Source organism: Manacus candei, unplaced genomic scaffold, assembly GCF_025592945.1.
Source record: "Manacus candei isolate 608988 ecotype Guabito, Panama unplaced genomic scaffold, ASM2559294v1 h1tg000046l, whole genome shotgun sequence".
In the NCBI taxonomy this organism is placed as follows: Eukaryota; Metazoa; Chordata; class Aves; order Passeriformes; family Pipridae; genus Manacus; species Manacus candei.
The window spans coordinates 4,991,589-5,014,378 of NW_026138094.1; the positions used below are offsets into that span (position 1 = coordinate 4,991,589).

The following is a 22,790-nucleotide window of genomic DNA, read 5'->3' on the forward strand; positions in this document are numbered from 1 at the left end:
AGTAACTAATACTATTAGGTGAAATTCATCTGGCAAGGCATTATTTAAAAATACTTAAGCTAATAACAGTATTAGCTTAAAGAACAGTTTGGGTTTTATACAGGAATCAGATGTAATTGCATTTGATTTGGAGTACTAGGATAATTGTTTTGCTCCTGGATTCTTTGATTTCCTGTAACTTAAAAAAATGTATTTTTTTCATTAGATGAACTTGCAAATTTAATAGAGTAGTAAGTAGTGTTCCACAGATATTTTAAAGATTGCATTTCTTGCTGTAATTCAAAGCAAATGTAGTAACTGTACAAATCCATCAAACATCAAGTTATAAGAAAGCTGAAATTTGTATTATTTAATGAGATTTCAACTTTGTTGGTAGCTGTGGGAGGTGGTTTTAGCTATTATTTCGAAAATACATTACACTTTATCCATTTTAGACCTCTCACAAGAAAACTCTGCACACAAATGAGATTTAGTGTTATTTTGGTTTTACATAATATAGGTATATATTGCCAAAACCCAGTAATTTTGTAACTCTTCAGAAGAGTAAAATCTGTATTTATTTGCAGTTCAGTTATTTTATGTTCTATAGGACTTCATTATAAACAATACAACACTTGCAAAAAAATCCTTTATATAGGTTTTTATTGACTAATATTTTTAGATAGATACATTTCTCATAGAAAACCTACTGCTGAACTGAAAGCATTATTACCTGTTTAAATCTGTAGACTGTCTCATACCTGAAAGCAAGATTTTTCTTGAAACAGAGTACCTAATATGATCTTTAACATACTATAAAATATGTGGGGGAGAGAATTTAGGCGTTTCAAAAATGGCTTTTCCCAAGATCAGTTGAATTTTATCTTACTACTGAATAATGACATTTGTAAGGCAGGACTGCCAACATCAGCTGGCATAGAAAAACTAATTATGTAGTCTCCTGCTGGGCTGGAGTACAAAGGAACCTGCTTACACAACTCACCATGCACACCTGTGAAGGCACAACTAACAGCATGTAAGGAAAATTTGTGAGCAATAAAAAGTACCTTCTCAATGCACCTTCGGAGCGTGTTGATATTCCTGACCCACCAACCAATACCCATAGCTCTTAATTCAGACCACTGTGGGTCTCCCTTCTGGATAGCAGGAATCATATTGATCAACTCCTCCTCGGCCTCAGAGTGAAAAGCCCATGCAAAATGGCAAGTAGACAGGCCTAAACAATAACACAAACCAATAACATTCAGAAGACTGACTTGTTAACAAGCAAATGGAATATGTCAGAGAGGAAAAATGGGATCTCCAGCCCAAGAGTTGGGTAGAGTTGAGAGAGACTGTTTTCCTCAACAGGAGGTAGAGCTGTTAAAGGAACAGCTGAAATATCTTTTTTGCCTGTTAGGGATAACCTCTCTGCAGTGCTTCTTTTGTAACCTTCCAGCACCCCACTCATAAATGTACTAAACTTACATGTTGAAAGACTGAAGGAAAAGCATTCTGTTATCACAGAAGCAGACCCATTCTGGGCCAGAAATGCTTGTATCTCCTTTTTAGGTGGTAACTACTTTTCTTTCCTGTATTTTACAACAGCGTTTACTCGTATTGAGCAAGGGAAAAAAAGGCAGTGATGAAAATGATAAAACAATCTTTAAGGTAAGATAAAACCAAGCTAATGTAAAGAAGTGTTCATTCCTCCAGCACAAACACTGAATTACGTACACAATCTGTATTTTCTCTGGTTGGAGAACTTATGCCTCAAACTGAACAGGCCAGAATCTGCTCTAGAGTTATCCTTTTTTTGCTATTTACAGTGCACATAGGGAAGTCTGTACTAAGCCTTTGCAAGATAATGGCCTTAACGAAATAGAAAATTAATATGCAGATAATATAAATATATTATAAATAAAACATTACCAGAGCCTGTCAGCTCAAGGGGATCAAATGGAAGCAATACTTTCTCTGAGGATTACCTTGGTGAAGCAGTTGAACTCGGTACAGAGGTGGCAGCGATGTCAGAAGGCAAGTGTGCAAGCGCATCGCCAACAAGTATCGTAAGCCACATTCATCTAAGGTATCTCTTCCTGTGAAATACAAAATACTGACTTTTGAACTACAAGAGACATATATACAAGTTATCATATACAGTGTATGAGGAATGTATGTTTCTAAGCTTGCCAAGAGCCTGAACCACAGGTTATTTATTATGCATGAAATATAAGTAGAGATTCGTATTTTATTTTCTTTCTTACAGTATCTAATCTGAATAACTGATGCTAGATTTCAGGTGTGTTATCCCCAAATACCCAAGGACTAAGTTTACCTTTGCTGAGGTTTATTGAATTAACAAGAATGTTAATTCAATAATGTCAGTTACTAACCTGAGTAATTTTTATCTCTGTTCTCATCTAGTTCAGTGCTCGTTGTGGCCACAGTGTCTGCCAGAGCTACAAGGAACATCTGCTCCAGTCGAGTGAGGCCTGGTAGACTGGAGTGCATCAGGTGGCTTGAAAGGACACTCGCGTGTTCTCGGCCAAAGTAAGTTGGACCGTACTGTGACAGATTAATAACTTTGGATTTACTCTCCCTCTTCTCAGGCTCAAAATCTATGAAGTCTTCGGTTGTAACAGGTTGAATCTGGAACAGATCCGAGTACTGATCCTCTGTTTTTCTCTTAGCCTGGTCTTCAGAGCCCTGAGGTATTTTAGAAGTTTCTTCAGACACATAGGTGGCATCCTGATCTGCAGCCAGCAGTGCATACAGTGGCAGTGGGGGGATCGAGTCTATCTCGGTGTAGTCTCGAGTGCCATCTTTGCCAGCAGTGATGGTGTCCTTTGCAGTACTGCCACTGACGCTGATGGTGCGAGACAGGTGGCGTTTAGTACCAGTCCCTTCTCCAGCTTCTGTGTCTTTAACTATTGCAACTTCTCCCGCAATACATTTAACTAAGTGGGATAGAATGGCTTTGGCTCGGCGAACTTTACCCAGATCCATAAGTTCTAATAACTGGGTTGGATGATACTGGGGTAGAGTAGGTGAAAGAACATGAGCAGCTTCAAAGAGGCCTCCATCCTGAATTACTGTTGGAGTGCCAAAAACATCATCCACAACACCTGCCCCATCAATTACACTGGTCTTCTTCATTATCAAGCTTGTTTTAAGTGGATCTTGTGTTGTTGAGTCTTCAGCAGTAAAAACATCACTTTCTCCATCACCAAACTTGACAGCGTGTTTCCACTGGGCATAAACGTGCATTTCACAGTCCATCCCCACTACCAGGATGCCATCTCTCACCCAGGACAAGGAAACAGGCAGTGAAGGAGTGCCATCCACAGATGATACCAAATCAATGGACCTAAGCAACACCCACTTTGACTTTACACCTTGTTTTATGCTCCCACCTAGTGGCAAGGTAATGACAGCTACTCCCTCTTTGCTGCTCGTTTGATCTGTTACAATTCCTGAAAGTCTTCCATACATGAAGATGTTGGCACCAACTCCAACTGTCAGTATATGTGAACCATCTTCTTTTGAAACCCAGTCCAAATGCACCAAATGCTTGATACTGGGCACCAGGTATCTGTCTTTATTCAAAAATGCATCTGATTTACTGTAAACAAATAAATTACTATCTACACTGATCCTTGAATCAAGTACACTTCCAACCTTAACTAAATCATCCAGATGAATTGTCTGTTCCAAAACCCATTCTGATCCTCCTGTAGACTCACATTCAAGTATACAAACATGCATGGAAAATTCTTTGGAAACAAAGCCATTATGCTGTATGGGCTGTTTGTAGGCTACTGCGAGACGTCCCGTGTAAGAACAGCTCACAGCAACCGGCCTTCCTACTAAGCTCACTGTGCTGCTGTTGTCTTCTCCTTCATCATTCATCAAAGGCCATTTTCTCCAGTGATATGTTTCCTTTTCTTCATTGTTGCTGTTCAGGTCTGTCTCTACAGTGCATCTCCAGAACCGCACTTTGTTGTCTGAACACGACGTTACTATCAAATAAGGTGCAAGGCAGACTGGGTATATTGATGAAGAACTCAAGTGACCTGAAGTTGGAACAAACACATTTACTTTTAGTAATATATAGTAGGATGCCTTCATGAATAAGGCAGACATAACACTGTCTACCTACTGCAAGAGATCTTACAACCTGGTATTAGTTTTTTAATTTGGAGTTGGGTAAGGGCAAGTAACATTAAGGCTGGTAATAGTCTTGCAGCTTGAACAATACTTATTGTCTGCATTTTTGGTCACTATTCAAATATGATAAATTGGAATTGAACAACAAAATGAATACAAAGCCTTAATCAGATGAGATTAAGGATATTAAGATTAGTCTTATATAGCCTACCAAAATGGAACAAAAGAGGGAAAGGGAAAAAACCACAACAGGAGAGACAGAAAGACAGACAAACAGAAGAAGCTGTAAGTGTATCAGGTGAAAAAAAGCACTACCTACCAAACACAGTAACGCTGACAGATGAACAAGCAGGTATAAATTGTTTATTAACAAATTAAGGTTAAAAGTTACTTTTCTAACTATTAGAGCAGTAAGTTTCAAGAATAGCTCTCCTGTGGGGTCTTGAAACCTTTATTGAAGAAGAACATGACATGGGCACAATGATTTGAAAGCACATTTTTAGTCCTGAACTTCCTGTATCAGTAACTCAGAATGTGACAGGCTGGGGAGATACAATCCTATAAACTAGGAGGTAAATCAGTGGATCAACTGGATAGAAAAAAATGTTAAAGCTACCTGCTGAAGGAGTTGCTCTCACTACTTCTACACCAACAGGAAGATCCAGAGGTTGGCTGTACACGAGTCTGGAGCTCAGGATGAGTTTACTAGCAGTCTGAAGATTAGCAATGGATGAAGATCGTGGAATGGGACTTATGCCAGGTGATACATCTGGAGAAGAATCCACAGTCTTTTGCTCAGGTACACTAAGCTTATTATCTGATGAAGATGTTTCGGTTGGTTTTGCTGTATAAAAAAAAAATGCTAAGAATGTTAAAAAAATTGTTTATAAGGACAAGACATGAATACCCTTTAATCAAATTTATTTGTTTTTATCAGTGCTTGAGTTACACAGAAAATTATATGATGTGTGCAGGCAGTGTCAGTTTTATTGCATGCTGTGACTAATAATTCTAAGATATCCATAACATTCTGAAATTCTGATAGTCTGAAATAAAGATTTCAGTGCTTAAGTACATTACTCACTCCATCAAAAAATTTACAGATTGTCATTGGCATAGAATGCAATCAGTGTTTGTAAGAAATCTCATTGCTTCTACTGCATTGATTAATGGTTTTAAAATAAACCACCAATCTTTAAGTTTTACTTGAAATAATATGAAAGAAATGTCTCTCTAAAAATATTACAGTCACTCCCTCACCTAAACAGGCTTGCACAGACTTGAGATGAAGATGCCACATCTGAAGAACAGAACAGCCATTACTATCTTTTTCAATTACTACAAGGTAAAACTTCTCTGAGAAAGGTGGTGGACGATACCCTGTAATTTAAACATATTATCACTGTCATGAATTTTACATTCAACCTAAATAATTTTTCCATAACAAAAGATTCTCTACAAACTATTAATAATAAAACCCCCCTGTTTTCATCTTTGAAAGAAATTGTTTGATTATAAAACTAAATACTCAAACAGTACCATTAGTAATGTACTTTAATTGACATTTTGTTTGCTTATGGCCACAGAAGAATTACAAAAATAGATACTGACTTACAGACAATCTGAGTATTAGTGACAAATCTAATTTATTAGATATTTGCCTTCCCGGTCAGTTTGAATTATTTTGCCAGATTGTAAAGACTCCTTTCACCCACCTGCTTTCTTCCTTTTTCTTTTAAAGTTTTAAGTCTATAACCAAATTACCCAGTGACTTTCTATTGCATTAACTCGAAAGTCAGATATATTCCCATCATGACCTGGAACTACATATTGATGCAGAAAATATGCTTCTGTTCTATTTTGTTCCTATTTTTGTATAAAACATACAGCACTTCGAAAAATGTACTTTTTCATACAGGTTAAAATGTTCTTAGAATTCAAAATTCTTCAATTAGAATGCTTTTGTTTAATTCCATGTAAACAGTAATTCATATGAAAAAGACAAAACAGCCATTTTACTGAATTCTACAGATCCTCATTAAAAAGTAAATTAGCACATGCTAGCTAGATTTCAGTATTCTTTAAGAACATTTTTGGTACCTCCTTAATTCATATTAGTTATAGTTTATGCTATACCTTGTGATGGCTGGAAAAATATCTCAGTTTCCTTCCCTTCCACATCTTCCTTATGTGGCTTGTATCCCAAAATGAAGTCTTCTTGGAAGACATGAAGCAACTGTGTGTTTGAGCCACACTGAAACATTGAGCAATAGTTATGCTTCCAGTACAGTACAGAAACATTTTGTACTCATGCAATTATTTCCTTCGTGCAATCCAGCTAATAATGAGGAACACTTTCTTTTATAATGTTGAAAATTATGTTAATGCATCAGAAAAACTAAACATTTTCATTTTATATTAAGAATGTTCTACGTATATTCTAGAACCTATTATTTGTATATTCAATTCCACCCAGATGTACCGTGCCAGATGAATTTTGTAATAATACTTTTATCAAAGTTATTGACAGATTAATTAGTATTGGTTTGGTTTTTATTCTTTGGCCTTGAAGAAATGACAGTGGCAAAAACTCTTAGACTTTTATCCCTCTTCAGTAGGAAGACATGTCTGCAGTGAATTGCTTGGGAAATCTGAAAAAGGGAACAAATTGCAGATTTTCTTTCTGTCAAATATCTTGACATCTGTCCTTTCTGACAGCAACAGATTTCTTTGCAGTAACTCTAGCTCCCTACAAAAAGGCTGCTCACACTGAAATCCTTCCCTGCTGGCAAGGAAAAATATGCTCCCCAAAAACAGTGATGACGAAGTTTTCATGTTGCAAAACACCCTCTATTTTCCAGAGAAACAAGGGTAGACAATATTCCCTGTACTCATTTATAAAAATTCTAGGAAAATATTTTGTTATTAGTACTTAAAAGACATGGAAATTTATTGACAATAGAAAAATATACATGTCAAAACCCCACAGCTGTGTAATTAAGAAACGGTAAAACTCATTGTTTTCACAGGCTGCTTCCTAACACGAAACAGCACTGGAAATGTATGATCAAAATAACTGAGTATGAACAAGGTTTAATTACACCTGTTCACTGTTTGAAAAGTATAGCTGTATTAGTTAATAGATATAAATTTGTCTTACAAGACAAACAAAAAAACTTAAGTCATATCTGGCTAACATTCATACATTTTGGAATAGTTAGATCTAGTTTTTAGGTTTGGGCTTTTTAATGTTGTTATTTTTTTGTTGTTGTTTGTTTGGGTTTGATGGGATTGTAATTATTTTCCTTTAAATTATGATGGCTTGGAAAACAGTCTTTAGTTAAGTTTTGCTTTCATCAAGACTTGTGCTTAGAAAATATTGTCAAACTCTAAAAATGAGCTTTGAGCTCTTAGCAGCTAACAGGAAGTTGGCTTACCAAAATGTTCAAAGTATCTCAATATTCACAGAAATTCAATGCAGTCATTATCACCATAAAGAAATGTCATCTCTTTTACCTCTTTCCAACAGATTAGGTTAATTAACAAAGGTATTAAACACCTTTATGTGATACTCTTAAAGAGTTAACCATTTATTTACTTTGTTAGTTATTGCATCGAGTTCAATAATACATCCTGGACGAGCAGTTGATTGTTGGCTCACAATATTAAACACCTCCCCAATAAGTTTCTGAAACAGAGGAAAATGTGAAAAAATTAGTGTATTTTTCCTTTGGACAGAAGAAAATTGCAGTCACTTATGATAAACTGATGCTTCAATTTTCCTTGCTGGTAGAAACTGTAACAGACTTCTTCCTGTTGTCACTTTATCACTCAAGAATAATATGTTTAGACATTCGCACTGTTGTGAGTTGGCAGCTCCTCATGGGGATGATACATCAGTTTTTATGGAAGCTAAGTGTTATTTACTTAAAGATTTATCCTTTCATAACACAGTATAAAATATCTGTGCAATGAGAAACAAATATATTGATTCATTTCTTTTTCAAGCTTCAGGTTTTGTTGCCACATATGAAAAAATAAATGAGTACAGCTCATATATAAGCTGAAGGCTGTATTGATTTTTGCTGGAATGTTCATAGTCATTGCTCCTAGAACAAATTTCTCAGACTGATCTAAATGCTGACAGGCTCTGTCTTGCAGGATGGCTTATAAAAGAACAGAGAAACGGGGGAAAAGGGATAAAGATGTGTTTATACAATAGCAGTGTAAGGTCAGGTTTTGCTTAAAGTCACAGAAATTAAAGACAAAAAGGATGAAAAATTGCTTCTTACAGAAAAAAAATAACAGCTAATATTACCCTTAGCAATAACCTGCCAATTTCTTTATATTCCATCATCTCTGTCCTTCCTCATATATAGATGTAACTTAGGTGGATACACTTTTGTCTTGCTCATCTGTCCTTCACCTTCCCCCTTGCTCTAGGCTCCTCTTTTGAGAAGTCAAAGAGAGAAATTCTATTTTTCCTTTCCCCTCCTGCCACAGGTTGGGAAAACTTGTCTGGGAAATTTTGTTTCGATCCAGACACTATTAGTAGCAACAGTTGCCTTTCTGTCTGCTAATGCTTACCCACAGTGCAAAACCTGCAACTATGCAAGGTATAACATATATGATCCTGTACATGGAATGGTACAAAAATCACACACAGCTAACTGAAGACAAACCACTGGAAGGGAGGGGGGGAAATAAGTTAACTTTAGTTTTATTTTAATACTTTCAAATCATGCTATTTTTGGATTTTAGATTTCTAATGTGGCTCAAACTGCCACAAACTTACAGATGATTCAGGGTCAGATAATTCATCCAGAAGTTTTCGTGCATCTACAACAGCTTGATAGAGCCTGAGGTTTTTGCCATCTGATGCAACAAAGCAAGCACTGGCAGAGTTGCAATATGTACCTGACAGAAAACACAATATATGCATAAAGAAAAAAGTGCCAGTCAGTGACATCAGGTAATCTATTACAATCCACAATATCTGAGTATGATTCAGATATAATTTTCATGAAGTACTGAAGCAAAAAACCTAAGCAAATGTGGTATTAAAACACCATTATTTAACTTTGAAATAACTCCATTTCTTCTCATTTATGTAAATGAAACTCCTCATTAAAGTTCAATAACCTAAGCTGAATTCACATATGTTACTGTTCACACATGCAATGCCCAGTCTGTAATACACCTAAAGGAAGGGGCTGTCAGAGACAATTCAGAGTATGACTCTAAAGGTAAAGTGCTCAGAAATGTTACATCAGCCACTGCTTTTTTCCTTGTTTATTGTCTCTAGGTACTTTCCATAAAATTAACCTCTATGAATATTCCCTTCTGCCCTGCAGTTAAAAGTGCAGATATAAAAGTAGAGGGAGAAATAGATTTGTAGTTCTGAATAACATATGAAAAATTGTGTATTTTTTGCTTCCCTACAGCAAATACGACAGGCTTGACACGAGATTGTCTATTCTGATATACATTTTCCTCTAGAAGAAAGCAGCTCGTTATTTGTGTTTAGAACACTGTGTGGGACTCAGACAGCACAGAATGTTACTATGTAAGCAGAGAAAACCAAATATATTTATTTTAAATCAGAGATATGTTATGCATTTATTAAGCATATTTAACATATTTAGGATTTTTGGATTGTATATCATCTTTGACACCCATTTAATCATTGCAAAGGCAAGTCTGGCCTGAGCATAACAAAATCACCTGGCATTAGTATAAAATGTAATATTACATCCACAGCGCAAATGGCATTTAGTACTGTCTACAAAGATGACAACTACTATAACAACATCTTTGTGATAGTTAATAAGTATGTGAGTGGCTGAATAGAGTAATGAGATAGTTTTCCTAACTGCAATGGAAAGCCCCAAAATTAAAACCAAAAAGTAAAGAATTGTCCTGGGCATCACACATCAGATGTACTGTCGGACATCTGAAAAAGTATTGCTTGCAGTTCTGTAAAGTTAATGTAGTCTATTTATTTAAAAATATTCTGTGTTCTGACTGGGCTTTTGTAAACCCTTGATGGTCTGAAGAATTTCAGTGTTGTTTCAGGATCTTCTAAGCAGAATTTTTAGTTGACATGATAAAAGAATTTGATAATGCAGATTTTGGCTGAAAATCTTTCTCGATAATTCTGATGTTCAAATGGTCCAACTACAAATTCTGTTCAACCCAGTGCCTCCTGCAGCTGCATGTGGTCAGCAACCCAGACACCTAAGCCATCAGAAAGAACATCTGCATTTTTAATACTGTGTCAATGCAGAGAACACTCAGGGAAGCTGCCTAAAGCTCTGAGGAAAGGCATCATCTTGTTCTTTGCGAGAGTAATGAGTGCTTAGTCACAGAGAGGAGTTACTGAATGTCAGTAACTGATCCACAGTGACTGCAGACACACTCAGACCACAGGAAGTGTTTTGCAGTATCTTAGCCTCAAATGAAATAAAAATACTTGATCTGCACAATACCAGGAAATTTTTGAAAAGTTAATATAAACATAGTCCAAATAAAATAGTAATTTATTTTAACAAATTAATTCTAGCAACTGCCAATGTTAACCCTATACAGAAACATGCCACATATACTCACCAAGGCAATAGCTGGGAATGAGTGTTGGAAGCCAGGCTACATTAGAGAAAGCAGAGGTGTGGAGAGAGTTAATTCGAGCCAATTCAGACACTCCTCCAGTGTAGGATAAAGGCCCTATGGGGTCCACACGCCACAGAATCAGCTCACTGTAGATGGCATTTGGGTCATGGAATGTACGGGTTGCTGCGTTTTTAAGTTGCTGCTTAGAAGAACCTTTCTTATGTTTGATGGGATCCATCATTCTGGTTATCCTGTCAGAGTCCCAGGAACTGTCTGACTCAGGAGTTAACAGAGCATTATGGTGAGAAGATGTGAGCAGCAAAGGTAACACAGAATGGCAAGCGAGATCATTGAGATGGAAGCGGTGTCCACAGTACCTAAATTTATGGGATACAGTGAGCACAGTAGTGAAGGCTGATTTATCAGCAAAAGTAACTGCCCACTGATTTAGAGAGCCATCTATATGTTTGGAAATCATCATTACTATGGGAGAAATTATATTCACATTTGCACTGTCCCGGGAAAAGCTTTTACTTGCTAGAGTATTATCTGGAAAGTCCATTGTCTTCTGTTGTGCAGCACTACTGGCATCTTTTACAAAGATAGGGCAAGCATACATCATAATATTTTTGCTAAGGGAACTAGCATCTCCTGAGGGAAATGCAACAGGAATCCTAGAAGAAAATGAAACCTAAAAAAGAAATAAAAAAGGAAAAAATTAGAATATACAAACTCAGGAAGTACTTAATTAAATTCATACTGATGTATGAAAGGACACGCTGTTTGTTGATTAAGATCATAAATAATAAAACCATCTCAAATATATAATACCTGAACTTGTCGGAAGATGCCTGGATTGTATTCATCTAAATATTTCACATGCCACACCAGAAAGGTCCCATCAACAGGATGGATAGTAAAAAGCATGTCTGGATTCCTGTTCCATTCCGTCAGGAGCAAATCAATTTTCCGATCTAACAAAACTGTTGGAAGAGGCATTCGTGGCCCTGCCAGCAGGGAGGTTTTGGGGCTTCCCTCTCTTTCTCCATCTTCATGTTCTGAGGAGCCTGTACCAGTTCCTGTCTCTGATTCTCTGTCTATAGACAAGTCTGCAACAGAAAAGAATTGTGCCATTTTATCCATTGCAAAGATTTTTCCATCACTTTCCATCCAAAACACAATATATTTTTAACCTGTGAGCAGGACAATCTGATAAGAACTAACCATGGTCTAATTTCATATGTAAACCTCTTTCTTTTTCTTCCACTTCTTCTTCCTCTTCAACTTCAACATCAAAATCTTGTTCTAGTTGTTGTTCAGAAATTTTTCTTAAATGCTGCATAAATACTTCAATGGAGGATGTGAAACTAAATTCTTTATTATTCAACCAGTGGACAACGAAGCCATTTCCTTCATCTATATTAAAAGCTGTTCCAGCCAAGACTGATGGAATATCTGTGGACATTTTAAAACAAATAAAAAAGCTATATATTAAACTGTTTATCTTTTATACATATATATATACACACAAACACACATTTAACTTATTTTAGGTATAACATCATTTGTGCCCATAAGATTAGAATAGGCAGGTGGCAGATCAAGTTTCTACATGCAATTGTAATAAAAAAAGTAAAGGTATTTTAATGGCAATAAATTTACATGAAAATTTATTTTTATGTGAATGGTAAATGATATTCAACAGGCCTAATTGCTCAGTTTCATATTTTGCAGTGTTGTCATTCATGTACAGATTTTTTAAAATATTATGCAATATTCTATAAAACCCTACTATATATTCTGTAGAATACAATTACTCTATTCATCATATACCATGGGCTCCCAAAACCCAAGAATCAAACACCAAGCAAATTGGAAATTTAGGTTTCTTTTCCTTCTGACATGCAAAAATGAATTTAATTGTCTTGTAAAAGTGCTGAAGGTATTCAGAATAAATTCAGCTTCATTTGTCTTACAAAACTCTATGCCAAGTAACAGACTTGTGAAATAAGAGTCTTCCTACAAATTCTCTTTATTCAGTTAGGCAAAGCAAAGAATGTGCATTTCAATTCCCTTTATTTTTTTCATTTTGTGCAAATATTTTAGAGTTTAATAAGTGGTTGTATTTCACCTGTGTTAGGGTTGATGCTTGCTGCTATGTGGAAGTGACCCAGTGCATTTGCATGGTGTGAAATGTGACGCTGAACTTCATGAGTCCCCTGCTGATCTGGCAGCACATCCGTGTGGGTAACAAGAACTGAAGATCTCCTTTGTCCTTTTCTCATATTTTTCAACTGGTGAATTGTCTGTTATAGTTATAAAAAATAAACTGAGAAATACTGAAAAAAAAAGTAAGGTAAAAATTCACACTTACGTAAAGCTAAAGCTTTTTATGTTTCTTCTACGAAAGAAATGATGAGTGAGTTCAAAAAGATTATTTTAAATAGATTTCAACAGAGATTAGTAACACTTAATGTACATTGTTTTTGGCTAAAGGCAAAGCTCTTCTAACAGTCTCCAGGAAATTTCTTTAATATCAGCTCCAACAACAACATAAAAATACCCACTATTTTGCATAACATTAATAAATATGATTAGAACAATCTAAAAACAGTAACTTTTGCAATATAATTTTATAATGAATTATTTTTGTACAACTGAGAATTTCTGAGAGCACGTGGAGAGCACAACTGTTTCAGCAGCCCAAAGTGTACTTGATTCCAATCTTCCTATTTGTTGATGACCATGACATGTAAGAAGTAAAACCTTGGTCTGACTGTAATAGTTACAAATAAGGGGTGACTGTTTTCTTTTCTTTTCTTGTTTTTATATTCACAGGTTTTCTCTTACTGTAAACTTAATAGTCTTGATAAAACTGCCACTGAAACGAAATTTAGAGCCCCATAATACCATTTTTTTGAAATGCAATTATGAAACGAGGTAACTAAAAGTTCAAAGAGTTTATTTACTCCTTCCACTGTTTTTATAATTACAGACCTTCAGACCCAATCAGAATGAAACTATCACTACTATTCCATATTAATCATTGTCTCTTCCCATCACTGTTAGTTAGCTAAAGAAAAAGTAAACTGAGTTTTAAAACCATGGAGCTTGAATGTAGAGTTGCAGTCTCAGATTTTTTCAATGTTTAGTAACAGACTTCAAAAACTGATACGAAATAATTCAGCCTATTCTATTATGCACGTAAAGACTACGTAATACACATTCTTAGAGTTTTACATCCTTAAGTATTTAAAGTTTTAAGAATCCTGAAATTAAAACTCGACAAATCCAGTATTTACTTGTACCTCTAGTGCTTGTTGTATTTTGTCCTTTTGCTTTCCAGACTGAGAGACGGTGCTGCTAATGCTGGAAGTGCTCGTTTCACAGATCTGCTCCCCCAGAAGAGTATCTTCTGGTAACAGCGTCTCTGCCCACAGCCGACAGATGCCATCGAGACACGACGTGAGTAACACATTGCACACCAAACCCCTAAGGCAGACACATCCAGATTACTGCCAGTGGAATTAATTTAGCTATGTGAACACAGCAGAAATTAGGGGAGTTTACATGTATTGAGTAGTTATTGTTTCATCTCAATTTCTGCTTCTCCCCCAACTAAATGTTAACACGACTATCACTGCTGTAAGAGGTAATACCAAAGCTTATGGGAAGCTTGACAGAAGCTTGTTTCTTGACAGAATAAGAAGAGAAATGTCATGTTCTTGATGGCAAAACATTAATCAGAGTATTAAAAAAAAAATTTGATCAAAGGTTGCTTGTTTTTTTTAAAAAAAAAGAAAGCTTTCAAACCTGGGCATGTACTTGCTAATGTTCCGCCACGAAAACCCCGTCACTGCTCGAGGATGTGCCAAATAAACAAATGAGAATTGGACATCCTCTGAGCATCTTCTCTTTTCTTCATTCTCTTGGGGCAGAAGAGATGATTTCCAACCAGTCATAGGATACCAAACCTTTAAGAGGCAGTCATCCTAGAAAAAGCAACAGAACCACGGGGTTAGCTAGCTATAATTCAAAATGTTACAAAAGGAAAACCTCAAATAATAAGGAAACTGCCATTCTGGTAGCATTCATGAAAACTTGGCCCAGAACTAAAATTCATCTCATTGTTTAACTAAGATTAAGTGCAAGCAACATATGCTTACCTGTCCAGACTTGTAAACCAACAGGAATCATTGAATGAGAGGGTGGTATTGAAGAGAATTATTAATTGAAAACCTTTCTTGAATAAAGGATTTGACAAAAAAACATTGCAAACTGAAATAGAAGTTAAGAATTGACAATTGAACCCAGAATTCACTAAATAGAAAACCTTATCTAATTTATCCAGACATCTGCATATTATACTAGTTTAAATGTGTATGTGTTCTATCATAATGATCTGATATTTATTCTCATTATTTTCAGCAGAACTAGAAAAATATGTTTATGCATATCTAAAAATACATCTAAGTATACTTTATCAAAAATATATATGTGTATATATATACACACACAAGTCTGTATCACTATATTCAGTAAGACTACATAACTAAATCCAATTTCTTGCTCTGAAATTCATGCAATTCCACAAAAACACAGCATTACACATGAGATCATAATTTACCTTTGCTTAGACTATAATAGAGTGTATGGTCCAGGACTATTCATATTACTTATTTCTGTCAAATAAATGCAAAACATTGCAAAAACTTATTTAATTATCCTTTTTGACCCTTACCTTCCCAGCTGTTGCAAAGTATTCACCATCAGGAGACCATGACATCAAATGTACTGATGTTGCAGTCCTACAGAACACAAGAGCAAATTAGGTAAGGTCTATTTATTCTAGAGTATTATTCCATAGGTTTTCAGTTGATTAAGTGTTACTGTTCATTATTTAAATGAAATATATTAGTATTTTATAGTTGTTGCTTTAAGCATACTTTACAAATAGCAGAAGCATAAAAATATTTGCTATAATGAAACAAAATAGTATTTTCACAGTTTTACAGAAAAACAGCTCATAAAATAAATTGTTTTAAGTACAGCAAGCCTGGGTACAGCAAGCCTAGGTTAGATCTAATGAGATCCTAGAAGTGAAGTTTGTCCCACCTGCTCCTCTACGCCCAGTGAAACCAAGACGAATAGTAGGAAGAAACGAAAGTAAATATCTTTCCCATAAATGTGATGCTATTTGTGATTACAGGTTATGGTCAGATGTCTTTAAGAGGAAAGCTCCCTATGCAGTGCTTTGTGGGTAAAATCTGAAATGGCTTCAGAAAACTACACAGAAAACAGGTTCAGAGGCAGCTACTTCCCAAGTCTGCATATATTTGGAAATGGATGATCAGGAAACAATTCTGTAACATGAAGCTCCAATAGAACTAAATAGAAAGTTTCAGGACCCCCTCTCCTAAGATTCAGGAAGCAGCTCTTATCTCTCTCAGTGTAGCTTATCTGCCTGTTACTGCTCCTCTACTCAGTCTCATCCAATATTCAGCATTACTCTCACAGATGAGAAAACAGATGATTCTGATACATTTTCAGTGGTACAGTTTGGATAAGCCTTTGATTAGGTTTTATTCAACCATCTCATGATAGATCACTTGAAAAAGTGAGGATTTCTTATTTGGAGTGACTTATATTCTTTGAATTTTATGATATTTAACAGCACATTTAAAAATACAGTTTTGGAGAGAAGATATTGCTGATATGTGAGGTAGAATTGCAATTTGTCTTAGAATAAAAATTATCTCACTTGCACTGCCAGACACATTTCCAGTCATTTAGAACTGGGAGAACTTTATCATCTTTGATCTGATTGTTGGGATCATCATCTTCATCTTCTTCTAGAATGTCATTAGATGGAGGGGCCCACAATTGCAAATAGTCAGTTGCTGTCAGCAGCCTGTTACCTGAAAGTGAGAAATAACAAAGCTAGGAAACAAGATGATGAAGGGATATGCAAAGACGAAGCCTATCATCACATTTTGTTGTAAATTATTCAAAACAGATTGAAAACTAAATTTTATCAAGTCCATTTTAAATATGATAGGGTATTCAATCAAATTATACAGCTGGTTTTATCAAAACATTTTGAATTTATAATACCTTTCAAGAAAGAACATCAAGGAGTTTTTTGTGACTTTGAATCACAGAATCATATTTACTAATGAATATTGCAGATGCTAAATAGCTATTCACACCTCAAATAAATACACAAACATCTTATAAAGATCTGTGTCTGGGCACACTGCTGACTTTAATTATGATAGAATTCTGTCTAAATGATTATTATTAGTAATTTAAGTCAGTTAGCAATTTAACACTGCGATTCCCAAACCAGGATCTTGCATAAGAGACTCAAAAAAACACTTGGCACAGTATCTTAACAAATCTTAACTGTAGCCTCACATTTTATGCAACACTGCCTGAAAACAGGTAATCTAATATTTCCATATTCATGCTCTCACTTTGTTACAATAAAAATATTTTGTGTCCAAGTTGTTCTAACTAAAAATGTTGAACAAGCTGCGCATTACCTTGAGGATCCCATGCCAGGTTGTAAGTCATAGAACTGAGGAAGAATTGCCCAGTTTTAAGCCACTGACACTTCAGTTGCTGTAGTTTAAAAACAGTAAAGGATTAATTCTCATATCAACAGCAAAACACACTTCTTTCTCTAAGAAATTGCTATTAAGCCTGTTGCAAAAACAATCAGTGGTAGGGTGCTAAATCCAGTTTTGTTAAGTTTTACCAACTTCTCACCATGTCATTCCAGTATGAGATTCAAAAACAAGATGTTGTGAACTTAGGAGAAGTGCAGTCCACAGTCCAAGTCATGCAGTGGAAGATTCTGCCCACCCAATTTTATTAGGAATGGTGGAAAATTGTTTATCCATTTATCTTTGGTGTGCCAACATAATTTAATAAAAGCCAGACTTCTACTTCTTCTAAGAGTCTAGACCAAATTACAATTATGAAATACATACTTACACAATTTCTTTTATGAGAATTTATACCAAGTGGTTCAAAAATGCAAACAGCATTTCCATATGATGCTGCAATCTGGGGGAGGGAAAAAAAAAAAGAAGTTGAAGACTCCAAATGAATGATTAGGAGGTAAGCAGAATAAGCGTTCCTTAGTATTCCAAAATAGCTGAAGAATTTCCAGTACTACTTCTGTGTGCCATGCTCAAGAAAAGTGAAATTAATACAAATGTAATTAACTGTTATAGGTATATTTTCTTAAGGCAGTTAAGAAATACATACTTCTGAATAAGCCCACCTTTAAGATTTTAACTCTAAGCATCTTGTTCAGCAGCATAAACACTGTCAATCAGATAGAGAATATTCTTCTAGGGCAACTGCTGTTCATGTATAAGGGAAAGCTGATGCCTTCACTGCTTCTGCTCATGTTCTGTCTACTTCACAGCTAACTAATGCATTAATTATTAGTGTCTGTGTCTCTGCATGTTCCTAGATCCCATCTTGTATCACTAAATCACTAAATAATAGTTACAAGAAACAGCAAGAAATGTAATTCTATTTTTAATATTTAAATACAGACCTGTGACTGCAGGTCCCAGAAAGGAGTAAAAATCATTGTTACAAGATGACTTCTGCTTTCTCTACCCCCTTCCCTTTCCCTGCCCCACCCCGCAAATTACTATTAAATTGAAAGAATTCATAGAGTAACACACACTCTGAAAGTCACAGATTAGTAAAACGTGATCTTTGTCATAAAATTGACTCTTTAATTCTATTAATGTATTATGTTGCTGTTTAATTATTTAATTTATTCAATTTTTAAAAAATTCTTTACAGATTTATTAAGATCCTTACCCTGCCTTGTCGTTGGGAACACTCCACACAACTGACCTGGATGTTTCCATGTTTAGCACCAGGAATAATTTGCACACATTCAAAGTCATCTGCCAGAATAACAATGTCACAACCAGAGCCATATGCCTGAAACATTTTTTAAAAGAAATACAATTAAGTATTTACTTTCAAAACCAACTGAATATCTGTTACAGGACTGATGTTTCCAGAGAGCTGTGAAAATCCCCATTAAAACAAGCTGTTACTGTGTAGTGGGTTTGTTCCTCATCAATTCAGCCACAGAAGGAGCAACAAGTAGAAACAAAGTAGCAAAGGAGATTGTACCTCTACCGGATCACCAGACAGAAACTGTAAATAAACCCCATCAAAACCCAAACCCCAACTTTAATCTAGAACTTGAACTCTGTGTGTACTTTCTGTTAGGTTTAGGTTTTAGTTGTTGTTTTATTTCTCCCCTCCAATTCTTGTTGCCTTTTAGAGCAAGGCAGACAAGAGTTTACTATTCAGGAGCATTTATAAATGAATTTGCATGTAAGTTCCTAAAGAAGTGTGTGCTGTGCCTCTCTGCCCCCACCCTTTTTTTTTTTTTTTTTTTTTGTAAGAATAGTAAGTGATTCTTTTCTATAAGAATCCAATTGCAGGGCTTTTATGTTTGTTTGTTTGTTTTTTTCTGGATATATTTTATGTTGTGCAGCACACACTATAGCCTAACTAATATGTTTATGAATTAGCTACAGAACAATGATAGCCTGCAGCACTTTTTATTGACAGGATAAATACATATCTGTCTGCCACCTTTTCACCTGTTCTAAAAAATTTAATCACTCCAGATTATCTGTGCAACTGAGCTCCCACATTCAGGCACAGAAATCCCTCCCTAGCATCAATCTACCACTAAGCCTTTTACAGTCACCAGTCTCTTTCCTTAAAGTCAGTTTTCCACTGATTCCAATACAGCCAGCAGAAATTTTACAGCTGAGTTAAGCAGAGAGTGCAAGTCCTCAACAGTCAATTTGAGGTGGTACAAAATTACTTTATAATTTTAACTTGCCCCTTGGTTCTTTTAAAATAATTTCCAAAATACTGAGTCAGTCCTTGTCCTCTCCTTTGAGGTCAATTTTAAAGCTATTCAAATTTTTGAGAAGCATATGAGAATTTGTGAGTATTTCTAGAGATTTACATGATCAACCCCCATTGGTGGACACATTGAGATAATGGCACAAGATAACAATTGGAATGGATATTTTAGGTCTCATGACTTTCTGTATCTAGTTCTGATCCTCCTGGGAAGGAGCAACAAGTGAGAAAGGCTGAAGAAAAGGGCTTAATTTAGTGAAAATACAGTCAGTGCATGAACCAAGAAAGGAACAGCAACACAAGCAGCAAAGCAGAAGCTCAGTCCTCAGATATGAACACACCACACAACTGCCCACACAAAAATGAGAACTGTGGATAAAGCAGTTTGTCTCAAAGATTTCCAAAGTCATCTCAAGAAAATAAAGTGACACAATGCTGTCTGAGACCTCAAGCCCACAGCTGTTGTTCTGGGAAGCTCTGAGGAACTGATACTGGAGTGATTCACAAGGTAAGCAGGATTGCTAGAACGTTGTTGGGGGTAGATTATCTGTGTAACAGAATATCCCCGCTGCTTGATGACTAGGCTATGCAATTATTAGATCCAGCCTGGAAGAGAATAAGTTATTATTAAAATTGAATAGGATTATTTCCAGAAATAAGAGAAAGAAAGCTGAGATTGAGATAAGTTCTCACATTGAACAGAAAGTCGTTTTGTTGTTTTCCTATATTTTATAATGGAATTTGTTGCAAAACAAACTCCACCAGTGGTGTGGAATTCTGGACAGGATGGTATAGGCTGATAAGTAGGAAGGAAGAAGATGGAGACCAGGATGTGAATGTCCAGAAGTACATAGGAAAATAGAAGCAGGTCCTCTTGTTCCAATAATTTATTCAGAATTCTAATATTCACAGGCAATTGGTTCTCCTACTTTTACTTCATAAGGTAAGCAGTTAAAACAGCAAAGAATTGACTCACCTTCCTTCAATGTAGTAGTTATCTCATAACTACTAATACAAACCTACTAAATGATTTAAGTTGTTATCTAACTGTTTAAATTGTTATCTAATACAGTAAAAAGAGGTACTTATCTACTTCAAACAAGGACTTAATCCTTTTGGTTACCCTGATTTTTCATTGTTGGTATTGCAAATTTCAAACTAAATTAAACATAACTCATAACTAGTTGCAGGTTTGTTAGCAGGGGACATGTACATGTGTCTCAAATTATAAAAGGAAAAGATTTCTCAACTTCAATTTCCTTTTGCTCACTGTTCTTAAACATGCACATTTGTATGTGTGTGTAAAGCTGACAATGCACGAAACAGAAAATATTTTAGACTTGGCTATGTGTGCTTATTCTGTGAAGCAAAAGGATTTAGTGCCTTCCTCTTTAAACACTTCAGCTTTTCATCTCTCTTGTCCCTACCTACACTTCTTATTCTAGAAACAAAGCAGTACTTTTCCAGCTAATTATACTATTTAGCATGTTTTTGTAAAGTTAAGTAAAAAGGTGGTTGTGAATTAAAAGTGTGGTTTACAGGAGAATGTTTTTTTTCCTGAAAGAATCATCGAAATGCTCTTGATCAAGGAAGGAGATATTTTTCCTTTGTGAAATCTTATTGTCACCTGTACCCATCCTACTCTTTGCCTGTGTTTACCACTGCACCAACAAGTGACTCAGCACACCCAAGTGTCCTGTGCCAACAGAGGATCCAGTCCATTATGTACAGACCTTAGAACACATTCCCAATAGCAGGGCACCAGCTTTCAGCTCCAGGTTCTTTGAGCAAGTGCTGCTATCTCTTGGTTCTGGAGTAATTTTCCAAGTATGGATATTTATGCTGAAAATGTGCCTTATTTCTTGAAAGTATAATAAAGTATATTACCTTAAATCTTAAAATTATTTTAAGAAGTACATTTATTACAACTCAACCTTTAAGAAAAGGTCAATATACTTTCATGTACTAAAAGATATTTCCATATTTCACATTATATGGTTAAATACAAGTTTTCCATTTGATAACTTTTATGCAGCTTTTCTAATGTACTCAATTTATTACCATGTTTATACTTGAACAGAACACATTTCTGTTAAATCCTCTTTTCTTTTGTCCTTTATCTCCATAAGCTGGTGATGCAGTAGAAATACCCTACATTGACAAAAAATAGGGAAGTGTCATAACATTTAACATCAGTAGTTCCTTTTAAGGATTCAGCTGACAACATCGGTAGTTCCCTCTTAAGGCTTTAGCTGGCAACATGTTCACAAGATCATTCATGCCACCTCAGGTCTCTCCTGCCAGAAAAACAGTGGCCACAGCATTGGTGATAAAAGGAATGGAATAAGATGCTGAGATATTGTAATGGATGAGAGGAGCACAGAGCTCTTAAATAAACGGAATTATAAGCAGTGACTGAACAAAACAAGTGCAGTAAAAACCACCCACATGGAGTATCTGCCAAGCTCCATTTCTAATGTCACTGATAACTTCAAGGAGAAAATTAAATGGAGTTGCAAAACCCTCAGAATGACAGGATGACTTGCAGGATCCATAAGCAACTAATAAGCTGTAGTTTGCCAATGTCTGCTCTAACTGTCAGGATCTGGGACCACTGAAATGAGCAATGACAAAGCTCTAATTGAATGCAGGAGCACCACACAGAAGTAGGACATTATGTCCTACTCTAAGAGTTTATGCTATATCCTCACTTTTCAGATAATATGAAAGCAGCACATGCATCTGTCTTTTTCAGCTGACCATGTTTTCCAGTAAAACAACGCTCATCCTTAAGTTTCTGGTTATGGATAGTAAACATAAGATGCAGAAATTCCTCCACCTTCCTGCTAGTGATGGAGACACCTGAATTCTGAACCATTTCCAAACTCTGATCAATGGACACAACACTTACACTTCCTTCCCTTCCTTCCTCAAAGTAGTAGTAGAATTACATACACTTAATGCAAATTAGCAATATAACTGAGAAACAACTCCCAACCTACTACCAGCCTTTGGTCTGTAAAAGAGGCTTTCCTAAATTGACATTTGAGACAAATTCAATATATTGTAATACTTTACAATATGCTTACATATAGTGCTCCAGAGAA

General features: G+C 35.7%; 1 protein-coding gene across 4 annotated transcripts in view; it reads right to left on the reverse strand.

Annotated features, from left to right (window-relative positions):
• DMXL2 (Dmx like 2) overlaps window positions 1–22,790 on the reverse strand; it is a 48,143-nt gene that overhangs the window by 21,276 nt on the left and 4,077 nt on the right. For all 4 annotated transcript variants that reach the window (XM_051797136.1, XM_051797134.1, XM_051797135.1 and 1 more), the window contains exons 2-20: window positions 18,607–18,732; window positions 17,758–17,829; window positions 17,304–17,382; window positions 16,520–16,676; window positions 15,500–15,566; window positions 14,572–14,750; window positions 14,067–14,250; window positions 12,890–13,064; window positions 11,983–12,213; window positions 11,590–11,867; window positions 10,759–11,449; window positions 8,945–9,066; window positions 7,748–7,837; window positions 6,286–6,403; window positions 5,410–5,529; window positions 4,766–4,993; window positions 2,376–4,055; window positions 1,968–2,078; window positions 1,047–1,216 (exon numbers count right to left, since the gene is read on the reverse strand). In XM_051797136.1, the coding sequence (XP_051653096.1) occupies window positions 1,047–1,216; window positions 1,968–2,078; window positions 2,376–4,055; window positions 4,766–4,993; window positions 5,410–5,529; window positions 6,286–6,403; window positions 7,748–7,837; window positions 8,945–9,066; window positions 10,759–11,449; window positions 11,590–11,867; window positions 11,983–12,213; window positions 12,890–13,064; window positions 14,067–14,250; window positions 14,572–14,750; window positions 15,500–15,566; window positions 16,520–16,676; window positions 17,304–17,382; window positions 17,758–17,829; window positions 18,607–18,732 (4,878 nt within the window). The remainder of the gene's footprint in view (window positions 1–1,046; window positions 1,217–1,967; window positions 2,079–2,375; window positions 4,056–4,765; window positions 4,994–5,409; window positions 5,530–6,285; window positions 6,404–7,747; window positions 7,838–8,944; window positions 9,067–10,758; window positions 11,450–11,589; window positions 11,868–11,982; window positions 12,214–12,889; window positions 13,065–14,066; window positions 14,251–14,571; window positions 14,751–15,499; window positions 15,567–16,519; window positions 16,677–17,303; window positions 17,383–17,757; window positions 17,830–18,606; window positions 18,733–22,790) is intronic.